The following is a 19,513-nucleotide window of genomic DNA, read 5'->3' as shown; positions in this document are numbered from 1 at the left end:
CATGTTGGTGCCTTCCCCACTCACCTTTGTATTGGGCGTACATTGGCTTCGGGTGCCTTGCCCCCAACCCTCTCCCTTTCTAAATCCTGCCCCTCCTTCAGAGACCTACTCAAAAGCCACTTCCTCCCTCAGATTCCAGCTGGAAATGGTCTTTTTCTTCCTGGCCCAGGCATAGCATCGAGTGTGTCCCTCTTTGCGCTAAAGTTATTGTTTCTGTCTTAAACATCCTCTAATACAGGGAAAGTTTCACGGGGGCAAGGATTGTGTTTGTCTTACACAGTTTTGCATCCTTCACTTAACCTAAGGCAGTGTTTGTGCATCCTGTCTGTATCACCTAATGCACAGTTACTGGATGAACAGTGAGGCTGGTGTAAAAGAGGACAGTGTCTGCACGTTTCAGGACTCTTGAGAAGTTTTTATGAGCAGGGCCTTTATTCTCTACACTGAAAATACCAAATTGCTCTTCTTCTATCGAGTAGCTCATGGGAACTGTGGTCATTCAGTGTGAATAGGAGATCTGTTCATTATTAAGAATATTCAAAACAGGTGTGACATGCCATTATGGTGCTTGAGAGTACATATGCATAAATCTTTTACAAGTCTTTTTATCAAGCAAGGAAAGAGCTAGGCACATTAAGAAATAATGTAATTGATTTATTGTATTTTGTGAAGTGTGTTTCATTTATATCAATAACTGGCTGAAGTTAAGGTTTAAGATATGAAAAGCTTTACCTGTGTGTAGCTGCACATAGTAACTGTGTAACATTCAGGTGCATTAAAATATATGTAACTCTTGAAAGAATCAAGCAAAGCTCTACTTCTCAGGTTTGACAATAAGTCACTGCCCAGCTGCTGACCTTTGGTAATGCCTTTGGGGTGCATAGATAGACTGCTACCATTGGGTATATATTTTAATGTCTTTAAGAACTTCAGTGCTGCACTGGAAGTTCAGAGGACTGGTGCAGAGGTTGATGTGTTTGCTTCATCTGCCCCATCCATCTTCTTTAGGCAATGTTCTGCACCTGACCTAAAATACAGCAGAGAGTTCCAGCTCCCCTGTTGACGGGGAGACAGAGCTGGCTCTTTCCAGTTTTTCACTAGGAAGAAATGGGATGAATTTGCCCAGGTAGATGGCCACATGCCTGTGGAAAAAGTGGCGGAGGTGCTTCTGGAACCTCTCACCGACGAAGGCGTAGATCACGGGGTTGACACAGCAGTGGGTGTAGGCGATCACCTCCGTCACCAGCATGGCCAGGTCCAGCTGTCTGCTCTGCTCACACTCAGTCTCCAGGTGCACTTGAAAAGTTGAGAGGAGGACAACCAGATTGTAGGGTGTCCAGAAAATAAAGAAGACCACCATGATGACAAAAATGAGCCGGATGGCCTTGTATTTTTTTTTACTGGGGCATCTCAGCAGTGTTTTAATGATTCCTGAGTAGCAGATGGCCATAACGAGCAGAGGCAGAGCGAGACCCAAGATATTCAACCTCAGAGCATGGAAACACTTCCAGGCATTCTCTCCATTCTTTGGGTAAAGAGGACTGCAGAAAGTCTGTTCAAACTCCTCTTGGGACTCATGGAAGATAAATTCAGGGAGGGCTGCTAACCCTGCCAGGCCCCAGGTGAAGATGCTGGTGATGATACCAAAAGTGGTCGTCCGGGCTCGAAGGGCAAACACGGCGTGAACGATGGCCAGATACCGGTCTATGGTCAGGAGTATGATGAAGAAGATCTCACTATACAAGCCCATGTAATAGAGCCCGGAGAGCAACTTACACATATGGTGGCCAAAAACCCACTCATTCCACCCAACATAGTGAATCCAGAACGGCAGAGTGAATAAGAAGAGCAAGTCGGAAATGGCCAGATTGAGCAGGTAGATGTTGGTCATAATCCGGAGCCTGTTGTATTTTGTGAGGATCACCACCACCACTACATTGCCCAGCAGACCAACCGTGAACACCAGGGAATACAGTGGGGGCAGGAACTGAGCCCCCAGCTCCTTGATGTTGCTTTTTTCACATGGCAGTGCCCCCTCATAGTCATAGGGTGTGGTCCCGGCAGCTTCACCCACAGTCTCAGTCCCATCGACTGAGGTCGCCATTTCCCTTGTCCCTGTGATAGAAGAAGGAAAAAGCAACCCCACAATTAGCCATGATCACCCCTTGTGACCCACACCACTTGGTTTATACATTTACTCAATAAAACCACATGGGATAAACAGCCTATACATTCCTCAGCATGTATTTCCAAAGGTATATCAGAGATGCTGTGGGGGGAGATGTCTGGAGTGAAAAGATCTACCGTTTTCAAAGTCAGCATGATCCGGGATGGATAAGGAAACAGAAGAGTTGTGAGTGGTGGTGAAGAGTGGGCGTGTTGCTCTCAGAAAGCATTTGAAGGAAGAAATACAAAACTCGAAGAGACAGGTTGGGTAATGATAATAATATTATACTAATTTTATTATTACTGTATCTTTTAAGGTATTTTGCATTTTATGTGTTATATATGACTTTCAAAATCATCTTACCTATTTAAAAACCAAATGCTAATAATAATAATAGTGGTAATAATGATAATAGTGATTATTATCATTAGAAATAACTACCCCCCTCTCCATGGCCCCATAACAATGTGCTGTTCATCATAGCTAATGGGGAGATTGAACCTTAAAGAAATTTAATAATTAGCCTAAAATCCTCTAGTAAGTAATTGCAAAAGTTAAAGCTAGATCTTCAGTGTCTATGTCCGGTTCTCTCATCCCTGGATTCAAGTGCAGTGATTTTTAACTTTTTTTTTTCTTACATCTTTATTGGAGTATAATTGCTGTACATTGTTGTGTTAGTTTCTACTGTATAACAAAGTGAATCAGCTCTACGTATACATATATCCCCATATCTCCTCCCTCTTGTGTCTCCCTCCCACCCTCCTTATCCCACCCCTCTAGGTGGACACAGAGCACCGAGCTGATCTCCCTGTGCTATGCGGCTGCTTCGCACTAGCTATCTGTTTTACATTTGGTAGTGTATATATGTCATTGCCACTCCCTATGACCCAGCAATCCCACTATTGGGCATATACCCTGAGAAAACCATAATTCAAAAAGAGTCATGTACCACAGTGTTCATTGCAGCACTATTTACAATAGCCAGGACATGGAAGCAACCTAAGTGTCCGTTGACAGATGAGTGGATAAAGAAGATGTGGCACATATATACAATGGAATATTACTCAGCCATAAAAAGAAACGAAATTGAGTTATTTATAGTGAGGTGGATGGACCTAGAGTCTGTCATACAGAGTAAATTAAATCAGAAAGAGAAAAACAAAGCTAACACATATATATGGAATCTTAAAAAAAAAAAGGTCTGAAGAACCTAGGGACAGGATAGGAATAAAGATGCAGACGTAGAGAGTGGACTTGAGGACATGGGGAGGGGGAAGGGTAAGCTGGGATGATCTTTAACTTTTGAAGACTTAGCTATTATAATAGTTACTAACTATTGTAATAATTATAAGCAGCATTCCCTTTTCCTGTTCGTGACAGTGCTGACTAAGCCAGTCATGTGCCAAGAGCAAACCCCTTAGAGCTTCTCCTTCATAAAGGAGCTGAGCATAGGCCAATGGAACTTCATATTAGATTGGATATTTTTTAGAGCAGGATCCCTAGGGCCAGTGCCTGCTTTTCTTAAGATTACAGACTTGGCTGGAGAAGAAGGAAAAACAGACAAGGGAGGAGTCCATGAAGGGCAGTTAATCCCTGCACTGCCTCCTCAGAAGGAGTCCTACTGACTTTCTCCTTTCTATGAAGGCACACATGTGAGGTCATGAATGTATGTCAGCAGGCATTTCTCAAGGCAAGTCTTTGAACTGCAATAATTGGAGCCAATGGCAAGGATTGCCTTTGCTTCTTAAGAGAATACTGGGACCCCAGAGGTCAGCACCTGTTGGGGTTCTGTGTAGTCCGTGTGAGAGTAGAGAGGGGAGACACAGGAGCTGTTCCTGGCTGTTCTGCTCGCCAGCGATAGGACTTGGACAGGCCTTTACCTCTGAGCCTCGTTTACTCATCTCTAAAATAAGGATCATGGTAGCACCCAAGGTTGTGGTGAGCATCAAATCAGACAGTCTACATGAGATCACATTTTAAATTAGAAAAAACCTGTAAAATTGGTAGGAGGCAGAAGTGAAAGAAAGGCAATGAGAAGCCATTTCATATGAAATCAGGAAAAAGTAGGGGCTGTTGGATAGAACTTGATCTATTTTCATAGCTCTGTCCTGGTACATCATCTACGGATAAGTGACACCTTCAGGCTTTTGAGGTGAAAAGTGGAATTGAGGAATAACTGATTTGTATGATCTTATCAGCATTCTTATTCCTAATGGCAAAAACCACAGCAGCTGAGAAAAAATACCTGTCACTTTGTCTGTTATGCATTTTCAATCATGAGTGTCTCTCTAAATCTTAATGTCTAAAGCAAGAAAGGAACAGAGCCTCTACTCACCATTAATTATTTGTATATTCTTTCCTTTTCTCCCAGACTGATCTAAAAACACGTCAGACTTTTAAAAAAATTTCACTGAAGTTTTGTTCAACGTGAGGATCGTCTTTAATTCATGTGTCACTTCCATAAATCCAACATGATCAGTATAAGATTATAGAATCTTGGTGGGGGGTGGGTGCCTAGACTGCAAAGCACAGGGAAGCAAGCAGGTTCTGTAGAGTCAGAAGCCAAGTCGTTGATTACTAGTTACGTGGGGTCAGAGACACAAAAACAGGGTTTTTACCTGTCTGCAGTCCTAATCACAGTCCTTGCAGTTTGGAAAAATGATACAGTAATAGTAAACAACATCAACAATAAAGAAAGGCGTACACGCGTGTGCGCGCGCGCACACGCACACGCACACACACACACACACAGTAAAAACCACCCCAAATCTCACCATGATGAGTTTACCACCAATAACATTTCTCTATGTAGATATGCATACGCAGATACGAAGTTTTACAAAAATTGACATCATACTCCTTTAGCTGGTTCACTAAAATTGCTCACAGTACAACTCAACCGTGCACTGTAAATGAAGTTTCTTTAGTCTCCAAAACTATTTGGATCTCTGTTACTAGCTTCCCACCTGCTGGGTAGCAGCAAAAAGTATTCACAAATTTTAGTCCTAAGTGGTTTAAATTTAGTCTGATCCATCCATTGATTTGAATGATGACAGGTTTTACTCATCCTCTGTTGCCAGCTTATAATTTCGGTCCCTTGTCTTCTCTCATTGGTTCTTTCTAAGATGGCAGTGGAGATATGGGGGAAGGGCCAGCATGACTCGATGCGTGGGTGGAGGGAGAAGGGGGTACCCTAGTCTCCTGTTGGTTCTTGATTTACGTGGCTTGTGTCTGCTGAGGCGGGTCAACCTAGTCCCAACCCTGAACCTTGTGCTGGCATCTGCTGCAATGGTTTGTAGCTAATGGCTTCAGGATTGATTCATTCTCAGTCCTCCCCAGGCACAGTGACCTCTCCCAGGTGATGGAGTGTTCCCTCGGCTCTGGCTGGAATGGAGAACCACATCTCCATCAGGTTTCTGGCCCAGGCTATGCTCTTTCTTCTGAACTGGCAGGTGCCCAGGCAGACATGCTCCTCCTTGACTCCATCTCCATGCCATGTACAAACCAAGGGACATGCAAGACTGCAAACCAGATCTTTTTTCTGCCTGACCACCAGCTTAACTGCGCTAACCACCCCCTGTGGGTAAGGAGGTGCCTTGCAGAGAGACATCCTTTGGGGTTACCTCCAATTTATCAAACCTCCCTCCACACCCCCCAACTCTGGTCAAGGCCTGGATGGGAGAGATAGGGATACACAGATGTGACTGCTTCCTTCCATAGTCTCTTTTCTCACAATTCCTGGACTCAGAAGGAGAGGAGCCCTCTCCCTGCCATTCTTTTCTGGCCAGGTCCAACTAAATATATATATGCAACCTTCGTTTATACTGTGGTAAATGGTATGAGGTAATGGATACCTCATAATTTCACATTCACCAGTGTAAAATTTTAATGAGTGTTGCAAAACTGAATTGAAAAGATATATTTAGAATTGGAGACCCTTCTTTAGAAAATATATTTGTTTGAAATGCCATTTTAATTATCAGAAAAAATGTAATGATGATACTCAATGCTAGTGAGTTTGCAGTGAACCTTATTCATTGCTGGAGCGCTTATTCATTGATGATGCAATGTAACTTGTTTTAATAAATTTTATATATAACAGGAACCATCAAGATACACATGGCTTTGATCCAGTAGTTCTAATCCTGGGAATTTACCATAAGGGGAAAAGGTCCAATACATAATGTGCACAAAGGTGTTCTCTGTGGCATTGTTTTTGTAGTAGAAAAACAAGAAATGGGAACGATCTAAATGTTTGACACATGAAGGATATTTTGAATAAATTGTAGTCCATTTACACAATAGATTATTATGTAGTCATTAAAACTAGTTTTGGACACCAGATAGAATCACAGACAAATGTTTATAAAAATGAAGAGAATGTAAAGTGTGTAAACGAAGATTGCAACAGCATGAAATTATATGTACATGTAAAAGGCAACAGGCAAAGAATCAAAATGGCTGTGGGGGTAGGTGGATTATCATTTTCAAAGCTGTAAAATTTAAAATTTTTCTATATTCCCATATCAATTAAACTGTCGTTGAAAGCTAGTGTTTTTAGGCAGGGACTGCTGGAAGATTTGGCAGACACATTTTCTAAAGGTAATTGTGTTGAAAACCCAGGCAAATTAAAAGATGAAGGGTTTCCTCCTCAGAACTTGAAACCACAAACTGAGATCTAAGAAACTTGAAGAAGAGGTCACACTAGGTAAAGCATTTGAATTTTGTTTTGAAATTTGGAGATCTTAGTAGCCAGGTTCTCCCCTTTGATCTTGGGTAGAGCTGACATACAACCCCCAGACTGGGGTAGGGGAAGCGTCTTTCAGGGTCTTGAGACCTGCTTTGGCTGGGGCTCAGCGGGCCTCCACGGGAAGAGTGAGAAGGCCTTTCGGATGACCACAGCGGTCACCTTTGTGTGGACAGGTGGGCCGTGAGGACACCAGCTCCCGGGATGCCTCCAAATTATTCAGTGTGTGATACTCTCATGCTCACATTTTCTCTTGTTCCCACTCCATGATTCTTAGCGCTTTGGGCAAATTCTGAACTTGGAGGATATTCACAGGGCCCCTGCTCTTCTCTTGCTGGGCCAGCCTTTCAGCCTGTATAGCTTGACACTGTGCTTAAACATCCAGAGTGCACATCAGAAGGCCACCCCCCAGGGTTTACAGTAATTCAAACCTTCCTGTCTTTGAAGACGTGGAGACCATTTCTCTGGACCCTCCCCAAATGCAAGCCAGAGCCCCTCCTAATGAGAATCCACTCAAAGAATCTTATTAAACTTTAAAGACACCCCAAATCAAGCCAGTGCACTGGGCCTCCAGCTCCTTGGTCCTGAGCCCCAGCCAGCGCAGTGCCTCTGACTGAAAGAAATATGTATTTCTCAGCATGGATCAAATAATGCATGATATCGTCAGAAGCTTTCTTTGTATGATGTAGTTTTTTTCCCCTTATTGTCAGCAACCACCTGGGAAGGAAAAAATACTGAGAAGAAAATGGCCTCTGAGTTCAGGAAGTTTACGTTCTTTACACATAACCAATGTGAGACAATAGTGAGTAATAACTGTGCCTTCCTTAGGCCAGCACTTTATACAGGCTTGTTTGTCTTCACAGCTTTGCAAGGTAGGTTTTTATATACCCATTTTATAGATAAGCAAACAGAGGCTTGGCAAGGTTCAGTCACTATTCCGTTGATGCACGGCAGGGCTGGGACTCTGTGTCTCCAAAGACCACACTGCTATAGCCTTAGGGTTCCATTTAGTAAGGGCCTCCACACCCCAAGATTACATAGATGTTTATATATATTCTAGTATCTTTATGGTTCCATTTTTATACACGCAGATCACTGGTATGTTTTAGTTTGGTTTGATATATGGCGTGAAGTGCATTTCTATTTTATTTCTCTCTGAATGGCTGACCAATTTAAAGACACCATATGTTGAGTAACTACCCTCTCTCTCCTCCTTGGGCTGGAAACATCACCTTTGCCATATGTTCCCTCAAGTTCCTGATTCTGCTTGTGTACTTTACATTCCATTGATTTCTGTGCCAGAAACACTCTTTTAATTACTGTAGATTTATTAGATCATTTATATAGATTATCCGATTATACAACTGCCTTTCATTATTCATTTTGCGGTATGTCTTATCTGTTAGAGCCATTTGTCCTATTAGATAAACTTTTGGATCACTTGGTCAGTTACTTACAAAAACATAATTTTGAGTGGAATTTTGTTACATTTGTAAATAAGTTTAGGAAGAATTGATAAGTTTACATATCAAACGTTTATACCTGGGAACATGCCATGTCTGCTTACCATAGGGCTTTAAGTTATTGGTCTTGCACATTTCTTTTTAAATTTTTATCTGCCTTTATATTTCTGAGGTTACTGTGAATGATATATTTTTCCCTAGCAAATTTTCTAACCAATCGTTAGTGGTATAAAAAAAATTATTTTACATGTTTTAAGCTGATTACCTTACTGATTTTTAAAAATAAATTCCTTTAGGACTCCTAGATAGATAATCATATTATCTGTGACACAGTGATAAGATTATATCCTCCTTTCTGGTATTTCTTATTTGTTTCTCTCACCTTATTGCTTTGGCTGGAACTTCCACAGTGATGTTAAGTAATAGTGGTGTTAGTACGTTTGTCTGGTTCCTGATTATAATTGGACATCCTACCCCCCAACCTTTCAAAGTCCCCAAAGTACAAGAAAGATACTATTAATTTGAAATCCGTTTTATTCTAAAACTTTGCTAAAGTGGAAAACTGTCATGCCTATGATGAAGAGTGCTGATCCTTGACAGTAGCGGGAGTTTGGTTAAAACCAGACATGTCTGATAGAAGGCCACATGCTGAATGATATCCCAGTTTAGTAACATCACTAATCAGGTGTGTGTGTGTGTGTGTGTGTGTGTGTGTGTGTGTGTGTAAGTGCTTAGTCTCTTTGAGGGGGATCCACCTCTCAGATGAACTTGATAAATCATCTAAAGAATATAGAGAAGAGAGCAGGTGTGAAGTCAGTGCTTACCATCCTGAAACTGCCTGTCCATCTGGAAGAGCCCTGCCTACAGGTGACTCCCGGTGGGGATCACTCCTGCAGGACCACCTGCTGTTAAGATCAGGTTCCATGCGTAAGGCCCTAGATACTTTTGGTTTCATGGGTATTTGGTGCCAAGGAATCGTAGTTGTAAGATTTTCTTGCTTAATATCCTTGGTCCTCCTCAGTCTAGGATAATTATTCAATTCCTGAGTCTGAAGAAATGACTGTGTGACCTAGAGCAAGTAGGTTAACCTCTCTGTGCTTCAGAATCTTTATGTGTAACCTGGTGATAAGAAGAGTTACTGCCTCATGGGGTTCTCCAGTCATTCGTTCAGCAAATACTTAGTAGCACCTATGATATGCCAGGCACTATTCCAGGGACACAGGCATATCAGTGAACAGAATAGACAAAACTCTCTGACCTCATGAAGCTTATATTCTAGTTGGGGAATAATATATAACTAAAATCTACAGTGTCTCAGATGGTCATGAGTGCTACAGAGAAAGATAAAGTAGGAGATGAGGAAAGGCAGTAGGATGGGGTTGGAGAGGTGCAGTTTAAATTGGAGGGGGTCAACAAGGAGCTCGTGAGATGACATTTGAGAAAAGTCTTGAGGAAGGTGAGGGAGTGAGGTTATAGAAAACACAGTGATTGGTATCCAGTAATGTTTTAACAAGACATTTCAGCCTTCATTAAAATCTTTAGTTACAGTAAATGAGGATTTTGAATTTCCACAAATGGTTTTGGATCTCAAGCAAATTAAATAACCTAATGGGAACCCAAGATTATATTAATCCATTTACCGACTGACATTCCAATGAAGAATCATCGAGGTTAGATTATCTTTCACAAAGATGACAGGAATAGATAGGTAGGTAGATAGATAGATAAATGATACACTGCACCCTCCCAAATTTTTTGAATCTGTTTACTGTCTCTGAGTTACATCCCTCCAACCTCCTTAAGCTTAAGTGAGAAGAAAAGAGGAGATTTAGGGGTTGAACTAAGAGTATCCTCAGTTGCAGGCTCTTTAGAAGCCAACCCCAAGAGCTAATTCAGTCTTTGTCTATGTTAATAGATCATCCAGAACAAAGGAAATCTACCCATCTGATTCTCCATGTTCCTCTCTACCCAGCTAGCCCTTCATTTATTCATCCAATTACCTATCCATCTAGCTCCTCAAATTGCTTCCCACTTACACAGTTTTAAACCAGTCCCCCTCCCCTTGTACTTCTTTCCACAGCAAACTTGGGATAGTCAGAAAAAATAATGATCTGGTACAGCACTATCCAATAGAACTTTTCTGCAGTGATGGAATGTTCTGTATCTGTGCTGTTCAGTAAAGCACCTACAAGCCACATGGCTATTGAGCACTTGGAATGTGGCTACTGCTGCTGAAGAACTGAGCTTTTCATGTTATTTAATTAAGTTCAGTTGGAATAGCCACATGTGGCAAGTAGCCACCATATTGGAGAGTGCAGGACTAGTGCCCCGTATAATGCCTGACAAGTAATAGCTGCTTAATAAATGCTTCTTAAATGAATACAAGGACGGAGCAGAATAATTTTACCTTGCTTTTCACTTTTCAGACTGTACATTTGAAATATTAGGTTCTGTCCCAGGTACCACATTTTAAGAGGGAGCATAGGATCAACCTGGAGCATAGGACAGGCTAGGATGATAAAGGTCCAGAAACATCAGCTGTAGTTGGCAGAACTTGAATGTTCTGTATGAAAAAAGTCTTCAGATTTATTTTAGTTTCTTTTCCTTTTTATCCCAATATTTATACATCTTTGATCTGGACCAAAGTTTTCTAATCTTTTTTAAATTAAAAAATTGGATTAGGCGATGTTTTGGATTCCTTTGAGAAGGGAAAGCCTGTAATGGAATAGCTTTTCCTGTAGAGGAGGAAGTAGACTCTCCAGAGAACAGGAATTAGATGGTATTGGAAGAAACTACATTCAGTCACATATGGGGAAGAACTGGCTGAGAACCAAGTTGTGCAGGAACAGAATGGGCTGTCTTGTGAGCCAGTAAACTCCCTCCTTAGAAATACACAAGAACCCCTCAAGGTTGAAATCATGAATAAATGCAGTCTTCTTCCCAGCAGCAGACACCTCCCAGCCTTTATGTTTTAGAGCAGCACATGGACTTGCATGGCTGCCACTCATATTATTAGTTACTAGAGCAAAGTTTACACGCTATTCTTGGAGTGTAGTCAGTTAAGTAACTTGGTTTCATCCACCTGCCAAGTGACTTTGGATATTTTTACCAACTTCCTTGTTCAAAGATTAGATTTACACTTTATATTCCAGTAGCAGGTGTTTCCAATGTGGCTGATTTTTAGTGTTTGTATACAGGCTGATATGTTACTTAGTTGAAAGAGATGATCATGAAGAAGTGTTTTGTGGGGAAATTACGCCTATGCAGTCAAAATAACATGGTTGGGATGTTCAGCATACTGGAGGGTCAGCTTCCTGGCCCCTGGTATTTCCACCTCCACCTGTGCCTTGGAGAGAGAACCACTGCCTCTTTTCTAGGCCCCATGTTTGTTACAGTTGATATCACACTTGTATGCCCTTTTGTATTCTGATACTTAAAATTTTATACCCTGCACCTAGTTCCATGTGGTTAAAAATTATTTGAAAATATAATTTGTAACAACTGCAACATATTGTATATTTATGGTTATTTAATCTTTGTCTTACTGTTGTGTGATTAAGTTGTTTCCAATTTGCACCTTTACAAATAATGCTGCAGTAAACATCTTTGTCTGTATTTTTATTATTTCCTTAAAGTAGATTTCCCAAAGCACAGTTTCTACTGCTAGTCATATTGCTAAGACTCTTGATGCATTTTGCCAAATTGCTTCCAGAAGGTGTGTAACAATATATATACTAGTAGGTGATGGTGCCAGTCTCAGCAAGCATCCATCAATACGGAAATCTAAGAGAAAAAAATTCCTCAGCCAGTTTTACAGGCAACAAGGATGTCATTAATTATGTAACTAACACTTAGTTAATTACTGAGGGTTGTTTTCTTTCTTTCTTTTTTTTTTTTTTTTTTTGTGGTACGCAGACCTCTCACTGTTGTGGCCTCTCCCGCTGCGAAGCACAGGCTCCAGATGCACAGCCTCAGTGGCCATGGCTCACGGGCCCAGCCGCTCTGCAGCATGTGGGATCTTCCCGGACTGGGGCACGAACCCACGTCCCCTGCATCAGCAGGCGGACTCTCAACCACTGCACCACCAGGGAAGCCCCGAGGGTTTTTTTTTTTTTAGCTGTAATTGTATTTCCTTTTCTGCGAATTATCTGTTTGTGCCCTTTACCCATTTTATTCTGCTGGGTATATCTGCTTTTTTCTTATGAAGTCATGCAGTTATTCCTCTAGGAGAAATAACTCCACCTGCATAGTTCATGGTAATCATCACCATTTTCTGAAAAGAACTTCAGATACACTCCAAGTCCTATCACTTCCATGTACCAAAGACCCCGTAATCCCACCGCCTCCCCTCGAAACACTTGTCACACAACAGTTAACTTTCATCCCCAACCAACTGAAGGTTTCCCAGAAGATTAGGAAGGCTTTCTCTTCCTACCCTCTAATATAGATCCAGGAAAAGCAAACAGTCAACTTTGTAGATCCAGATAAAAAGACACCAAGTCAGCCAAACAACTGATCCATCTAATAGCCAGACTTAGAGTGGATTTTCAATGAAAAATTGAAATATATATGTATATATATAGATGTAATATATAAAAGTATGTACACACATATGTCAATTATACTTTCACTGAATGTTTCTTACAAATCAATATCAATAACACAAAGCTACTAAGTATAACCCTTTTGGAGTGGTCATCCTCTCAATAGTTGAGAATTTATGAAAGCCCAGGGAAGGCAGCATGGACACAGCCTTGGGCATGTTGACCGAAGAGGATAAAAGGCCAAGTTTGGATGAGTGGAAGAGGCAAACACATCATGATACGGGTGAGAGAAAAGCAGAATGGGAGAAAGCAAGATGAATATGGACATATTTCACAATCTGCTCTCCCACTTTGGTCCCAAACTACCTACTGCATTGCAGCAGGCCTCCCTCTCTACCTCCTCCATCCAAGAGTACTCCTGGGAGGAATTGCTTCCGCCTGGCTACACCCCTTGCTCCATCTCCTTTCTCCTAGGAACCTGATGATCTACCTGGAAACCTCTCCTGAATAAACAACTTCTGTTGCATTTAATAAGTTCTCGCCCAGATGAGAACAAAAAGAAGACAGTGGTACCTGCCAGTTTAGCAAAGTCCTTTATGCGTCCAGTGATAGCTTAGGTCTTGCTACTCATGAAACGGAGATACCATCTGATACCACCAGCGACATTAGTAAGGTAGGAAGGAACACAGCTTCCTGTTTCAAACGGGCTTAGCTTCTACGGTTTTGCAAATTTTTAAAAAGATAATCGAGCTTAAGAGTAGTTCTTCTTTTCTATGATTGAGATCACACACTAAGCACTCAGTTGAGTAATCCTTGAGATGAACGCCATTGATGTTTAGCAGCTATTTTAGGGGTTCTGCCTTCCCTTGGAATTGCTCATTGTTTTGGAAGGGGGGATAATTCTTGAATAAGCACGGCTTTGACCTTTGAGGAGACAGGATAAAAAATGAAATCGGGATTTCCTTGTAAAGAAAGACTGATGGCTAGGGGATAACCTAATTATTCTGCAGAGCTCAATGGGAGACTTTGATGAGGTGAGTTGTAGTATGGGTTTACATACCCAAGAAGACTTGAGCTTGAGTTTCAGTTGGGGCGCCCACAGCTGCATGACCTTGGGTTAATCATTTAATCCTGCTGGACCTCAGCTTTCTCATCTGTCAACTGGGAATAATAACAACCACATCATAGTGTTGCCATGGAACCAACTAAGATAAATATGTAAAAAGTCTTTGTGGACTATCCATGGCTAAGCAACCGTAACGGGTGGGTAGAACGCCACTGTTACAGAAGCCTCATAGGGCAGAGCCATGTGCCTGCTCTATGTGCTGATGTGTCCACAAGACCTAGGATGGTCCTGGGCACAGACCAGTGTTCACCCGATATTTGTGGGGAGAGGTCTGACCATGGATGGTGTGATCTGTGATACCCTGGCTAAGTGGACAAGACAATGAAATTCACCAGGTATTTATCAAGCATCTGCTGTGTGTGCAGGACTGTGCTATATGCTTCAAATGATAAAGAAAAGATAGGGAAAAAAAGACAAAGACTCTGCTGGGAGGGCTCACGGGCATACTGGGGGCCCCAGTTTGAAGGAGCTTGACAGCCAGCATTCAACCTCAGGTGGTCAGTAGAACCCCCGTCAGAGAAGAGTTAGGAGAACTGCAAGCTTCTGTTCTGAATAAGAGAAAGAAAACAAGAAGTCTTCCGTTGCTTTCTGTTATTATAGGGTTGGCCTTTCCCATGGGCCAATTCTCCAAGAATCACGATCACACAGGATTCTTGTTAGAAATGTGACTTAGGAGCCTGTGTGGACTCTGGAAGGGCCCTGGTGACCCTGGAGATCTTGGTCAGATTCATCACGCATGTCAGGGGTTTCTCCTGGGCTTTTTTTGGTATCAAGAGCGTTCAGTCTGCCAGGTTGTAGCCCCATATCAACTCGCCATTGGTTAAATGAACTCATCAGTCTTTCAAGTTTCTTATGATCCAAGCATCAGCATGGGGGCTGGCACCAAGTCTGACACCTGTGTCCTCCACTCAGGGACCATCATGTTATCTACTATGGCATTTCCAACAGAGGGTGTGGTGTGGGAGCCCACAGGTTTGCACAGAAAGCATATCCTCTCAGACACTGTGTGGAAACACTCATAGAGATTCATAGGATGCTAAAGTCTCTGAGAAATCCACAGTGAGGAACAGGTTTAAACATGGTTAACCTTGCATTCCTCAAACGTTTTTTAAGGTAGAAAAACATTTTCTTTTTCGAATAACACCTATTATCATCCCTCAAGACTAAGGTTGGGTAGGAGAACCCTGTGAGGTGATTGTCTGATGACTGCTCATCACAGTACAGTTGCCAACTGCCTTTCTGGCCTATCCTCTCATTTTGACAGGGGTCTCCATAGCAGCCCCACGAGGCTGATAGGGATGCTATTGCTACCCCATGTTGTAGATGAGGAAACTGAGATTCAACAAGGGACTTGGCAGACACCACAGAGAGGCTGAAAGGCAGAGCTGGGCTCCACCCCAGAGTTCAGACTGTTCACTGGTGGTCATTTTTCCTGCACCGTAGCACCGTCTGAAGGACTGGTGCCTTCAGCTGAAGATGAGGATGGCAAAATGTAAAGGCAGAGCCCAAAGGGGTTTCCCCAAGGTCCAGAGTGGCTTGTTCTGTCTGGATAGGCAGGAGATATTTGATGCTTCTTTCAGGCTGCTCAAGGCATTCAACTCACAGGTTCCCAAGGTACACAGGAAAACCTGACACCAAACACTGATACCTCTGATCTTTCAGATTCTCAATGCACATAAGACACATTTTTTCAGGAAAAACCACCAAATGACAACGACAACAAACCAGACAGAAGACAGCTTAGGAATATGGGAGCATCTGAGGGGAAAACAAACAGACAAGCAAAAGATGTTCAGAAGCTATGCAGGGGCCAGAAATTTCTTGCGGAAGGCTCAGGTCAACCATGGCCTTGAGCGTGTGAAAGGAAGTGATTGCCAGAGCAGCAGGGAGAAGTACGCGGCTTCCTTTAATTACCCCCATCTTCAACACCAGCTCTTGGGTGCAGGGTCCTGGGGCAGGAAGGTGGACTCTGGCCAATTACCTCCACTTACTAACATGTTCCCAGTGGAGTTAAGGGAAGGATTCATGCAGCCAGCGGCGCCTGCCTCTGGCACTTGGTGGCCCAGTGTATTTCTGAGTTCCTTCCATCGACAGCACCCTGCCCTTCTGTAAAGCCCCAAAATCAACAGAAGCAAGCCCGTACAAAAAGGACACTCCCCCGTCATAGACTCCTCTGCAAGACAAATTGGAGTGACCACGTGGAAGCTGTGTTATTTGGGGAGGTAGTGGGCGTCTCAAGATCTGAATGGAAGAGCAGAGTCTAGACTCAGTATTGGCCTCCAACTGCCATCTAGAATTAAACCAATGATGCAACGAACCACCCACTGGGCGGCCATGAGCATGCACCTGGCACACCTCCAACTGCAGGGTGTGTGACTGACCAAGCCCCGCTCCTGGGCCCTGAAACCAATGCTCTGTTTGCCCCAAGGCCACGCATCCTGTGGCCTGCACCACTCCTGACCCAGCCCGCAAGGAACCGAGCGTGCCCACCCCTGGGAGACACAGCCTCCTCTGATGGCCGGCTTTAGCTCGAGGGCTCCCCAGTGGACATGCCAAACTCCCCTTAGTCTACACAACAGGCTGGGAGTCTTCTGCCATCCTTCCCTTGCTCCCTGCTTCACTTGGGGCCTGACAGCACCCGCTCATTTTCCCTCACAGGTGCCTCCTCTAATAAAGGTATAAAACCTGCTGGGTGTCTGCTTTTCAGAGATCTGGACTAACGCAACCTGCATATTCAAACTGGCTTCAAAACAGAGCCCAGGTCCCTTTAGGCCATTCCTATGAGAAATTGGGTTGTTGCTGTTGTTGCTCTCACTATTCTGTATGTTTTATTTTGCTCTGTTTCATTCTGTTATGTCAATATTGAAGAAAAAATCTAGTATCAAAATTAGCAGATAAATATAATGATGAAGAGAAAAGTGAACAACGATTTAGAAGTGATGTAGAAAATACAGTTTTCTCCCCGAGGTATGGTAAGTACCTCTGCGTGAACAGGGAAAACCTGCATAATATCTGTCAAGTAAAATAAGTGATGTCCTTTCTTCCTTGGTTTCTCAAACTATGAGATGGGCCCTTGGAAATATAAGAGAGGAGAGAGAGAAAAAGGATAGGTAAACAGACAAGAGGAACTGGGGATATGAGGGATGGGGAGATACTAGATCTTTAAGCTAATCTCTTCCCTTTTCCCAAATGTCAGCCAGAAATGTTTCCACCAAATGAGAAAATTTAATTTCTTCTTTGTTCACAACTAAGTAATATGGTGTTTTGGAGGTTTCTGTAAACCCCAGTGGCTAGAAGGACACCTAGAAGTGTAACTTGGGGTGGAGAGGACTGGATGGTTAGTTTTCCTATGGGGTGTTGTTTTGCATCCCACCCCCAAGATTAATCTGGGTACTTTCTAAACGTGTCAAGCCTCTGTTTTGACCTGTACAAATTCTGAATGAATCCTAAAATGTGCCAGAGCCTCTGCTCTGGAAAAGCTAAAAGAGCTAGCGTGAGGGTTGGAGGGAAGGTGTGTCAGTCCTGAGCTCCAGACGGCATCAGCGGACGCAGACGGTGACCAGGAGTGGTGGGGTGGGGGCTGCCGTAGATGGCGGGGAAGTTGTGGGGGGGGGGGAGAGAAATGATTGTTCAGGGATACAAGCAGTTCTTCCTGAGCACTTGTGTCGCATGTCACACCAGGGATCTGCTAAGGGCTTTACCTGTTTTGTCTCTTTAAACCTCTCGGTGACCCTGTGAGGTAAATGAGTTTGTTTTTACCATTTCTCAGAGGAGGAAGTGAGGCGAGTGGGTTAAGCAACAGCTGCAGGGCCACACAACCAGAAAATGGTGGGGCTCGTCCTGGAACCCACATCTGTCTGCTTCCAGCCCCTCCCCCAGCCGCTGTGTCTGTTCTCCCCCCAGGGGTCTGTGGATGTGGCCCAAGCGGGTGGGCTGCTGCCGTGGGTCAGTTGATGCTGGCCCTTCATCCCATTCCAGTGGTCTGTGCCCAAGATTCTGCAGATGATATTCATGTCAGAACACCCTTGCTTTAGTAATTCAACATTTAGAAAACAGCCTGAAGAAAGCAGGCATATTATACTTCATCATAATAAGAAACGAGTTCTTCTAGGAGGGTGTAATGGATATTGGTGGTGCTCTGCTGGATCCCCTTGAATCCCTTTCCCATTTCTTGCTCTCATTCCCCAGCTTCTGTGCTCTTTTGTTTCCAGCCGCTGCACCTGTGACTCACTGTGGAGGATTGTCCTCAGGCCCCGGGAGGAATCTCTCCTACTGCCTTGTCTTGAAACAGGACACACTGTGAGGCTCATGCCCCAGAGCCCCCCTCAGGATCAGGTGGAGGCCACTGTGGGGAGCTCTGCCTAAGACCACAGTCCTGCTGCTTCCTCCCTCCTTGTCCTGCTCTCTCACCTTGCTGTTGTCTTCTGGGAGCATTCACTGAGTAAATCACTCACACGTGAATCCTCACCCCAGGGTCTGGGAACCTGACGCTTGTAAGATAGGTCGTTTAACATAGATGGGAGTTGTTTTTTTTTCAACAACTTATTGAGATATAATTTTTGGACAATAAATTATATCCATTTAATGCCTACAATTTGATGAATTTTGACAGTCATATACATCTAGGATACAACTCCCATAGTCAAGATACGAATATTTCCATCCCCTCCAAGGGACTCCCTGTGCCCCTTTGAAATCCATCCCTTCCTCCACCCCCCAACTCCAGGCAACCACGTCTTTCCAGTTCTTAAGATCAGTTTCTTTGCAGCCCATTGAGTGAACATTAAGCCAGTGCTATATGTTTTAGAATTTTGTGTGGCACCACTTCAAGGTACCAATTTTTATGTTAGTTTAGAAAATGCTAGCTACTAACACACAAACTCTAAAATGTACAGTGAGGTTTAACACGTAGAAGTGTTTCTTGATCACCTATAGCTAATCAGGATTGTTAATTCGTGGCAGTCTGTCTCCAGTCATTCATTCAGGGACCTAGGCACCTACATACTGTGTCTGCTATCACTAAACTTGGCATTCAAGACCCAGACGTATACAGCTGCATCACCTAAGAGGAAGGGGAAGAGTATGAAGGAATGCTCCTGGAAGGGTCTTGTGAGCAAGCTGGTGGAGAAATCACTCACATCATTTCTGTCCACATTCCATCGGCTAGAACTCAGTCATATGACCACACCTAAGTGCAAGAGAGGCTAGAATATAGTCTGTCTGTGTGTCCAGAAATTACTGATGCTCACCGTATGCATGTAGTTACCTGACCAGAAAAGGAAAAGCTCAAAAGAGGAAGATAAAAGAGATACTGACGTATAATGCCATTATCATCAGTAACAGCAACGACATAGCAACGAAGTGACTAAGAATAACTATCATCTTTTGACGAGTTTCATACCAGGTGCTTTATCACATTTATCCTTACGACTCTATAGGTGTGCACTTTCCAGATGAGGATTAAAG

The 19,513-nt window shown here is 43.1% G+C and overlaps 1 protein-coding gene across 2 annotated transcripts; it reads right to left on the bottom strand.

The window, feature by feature from the left end:
• Positions 1 to 633: 633 nt before the first annotated feature.
• On the bottom strand, positions 634 to 13,626 carry CCR3 (C-C motif chemokine receptor 3). 2 transcript variants are annotated; one of them, XM_022573376.2, is made up of 2 exons: positions 13,495 to 13,626; positions 634 to 2,115 (listed from the first exon to the last, which is right to left on the bottom strand). In XM_022573376.2, exon 2 carries the CDS (start codon positions 2,102 to 2,104, stop codon positions 1,028 to 1,030), a length of 1,077 nt encoding a protein of 358 aa, XP_022429084.1. In that variant the 5' UTR covers positions 2,105 to 2,115; positions 13,495 to 13,626; the 3' UTR covers positions 634 to 1,027. The 2 variants fall into 2 exon arrangements, with proteins under 2 accessions (XP_022429084.1, XP_022429085.1); XM_022573377.2 differs by lacking the exon at positions 13,495 to 13,626 and adding an exon at positions 4,503 to 4,686.
• Between the last annotated feature and the right edge of the window lie 5,887 nt (positions 13,627 to 19,513).

Source organism: Delphinapterus leucas, chromosome 10 (genome assembly GCF_059928025.1).
Source record: "Delphinapterus leucas isolate spDelLeu-1000000601 "Yukka" chromosome 10, BTC_Dleu_Yukka2, whole genome shotgun sequence".
Classification (NCBI taxonomy): domain Eukaryota; kingdom Metazoa; phylum Chordata; class Mammalia; order Artiodactyla; family Monodontidae; genus Delphinapterus; species Delphinapterus leucas.
Note: the sequence above shows the minus strand (reverse complement) of the source record. Positions and strands in the feature narration are given on the sequence as shown.

Coding starts and splice junctions, on each gene's coding strand:
- CCR3 (XM_022573376.2), bottom strand. CDS start 2,104: ATGGCGACCTCAGTCGATGGGACTGAGACTGTGGGTGAAGCTGCCGGG.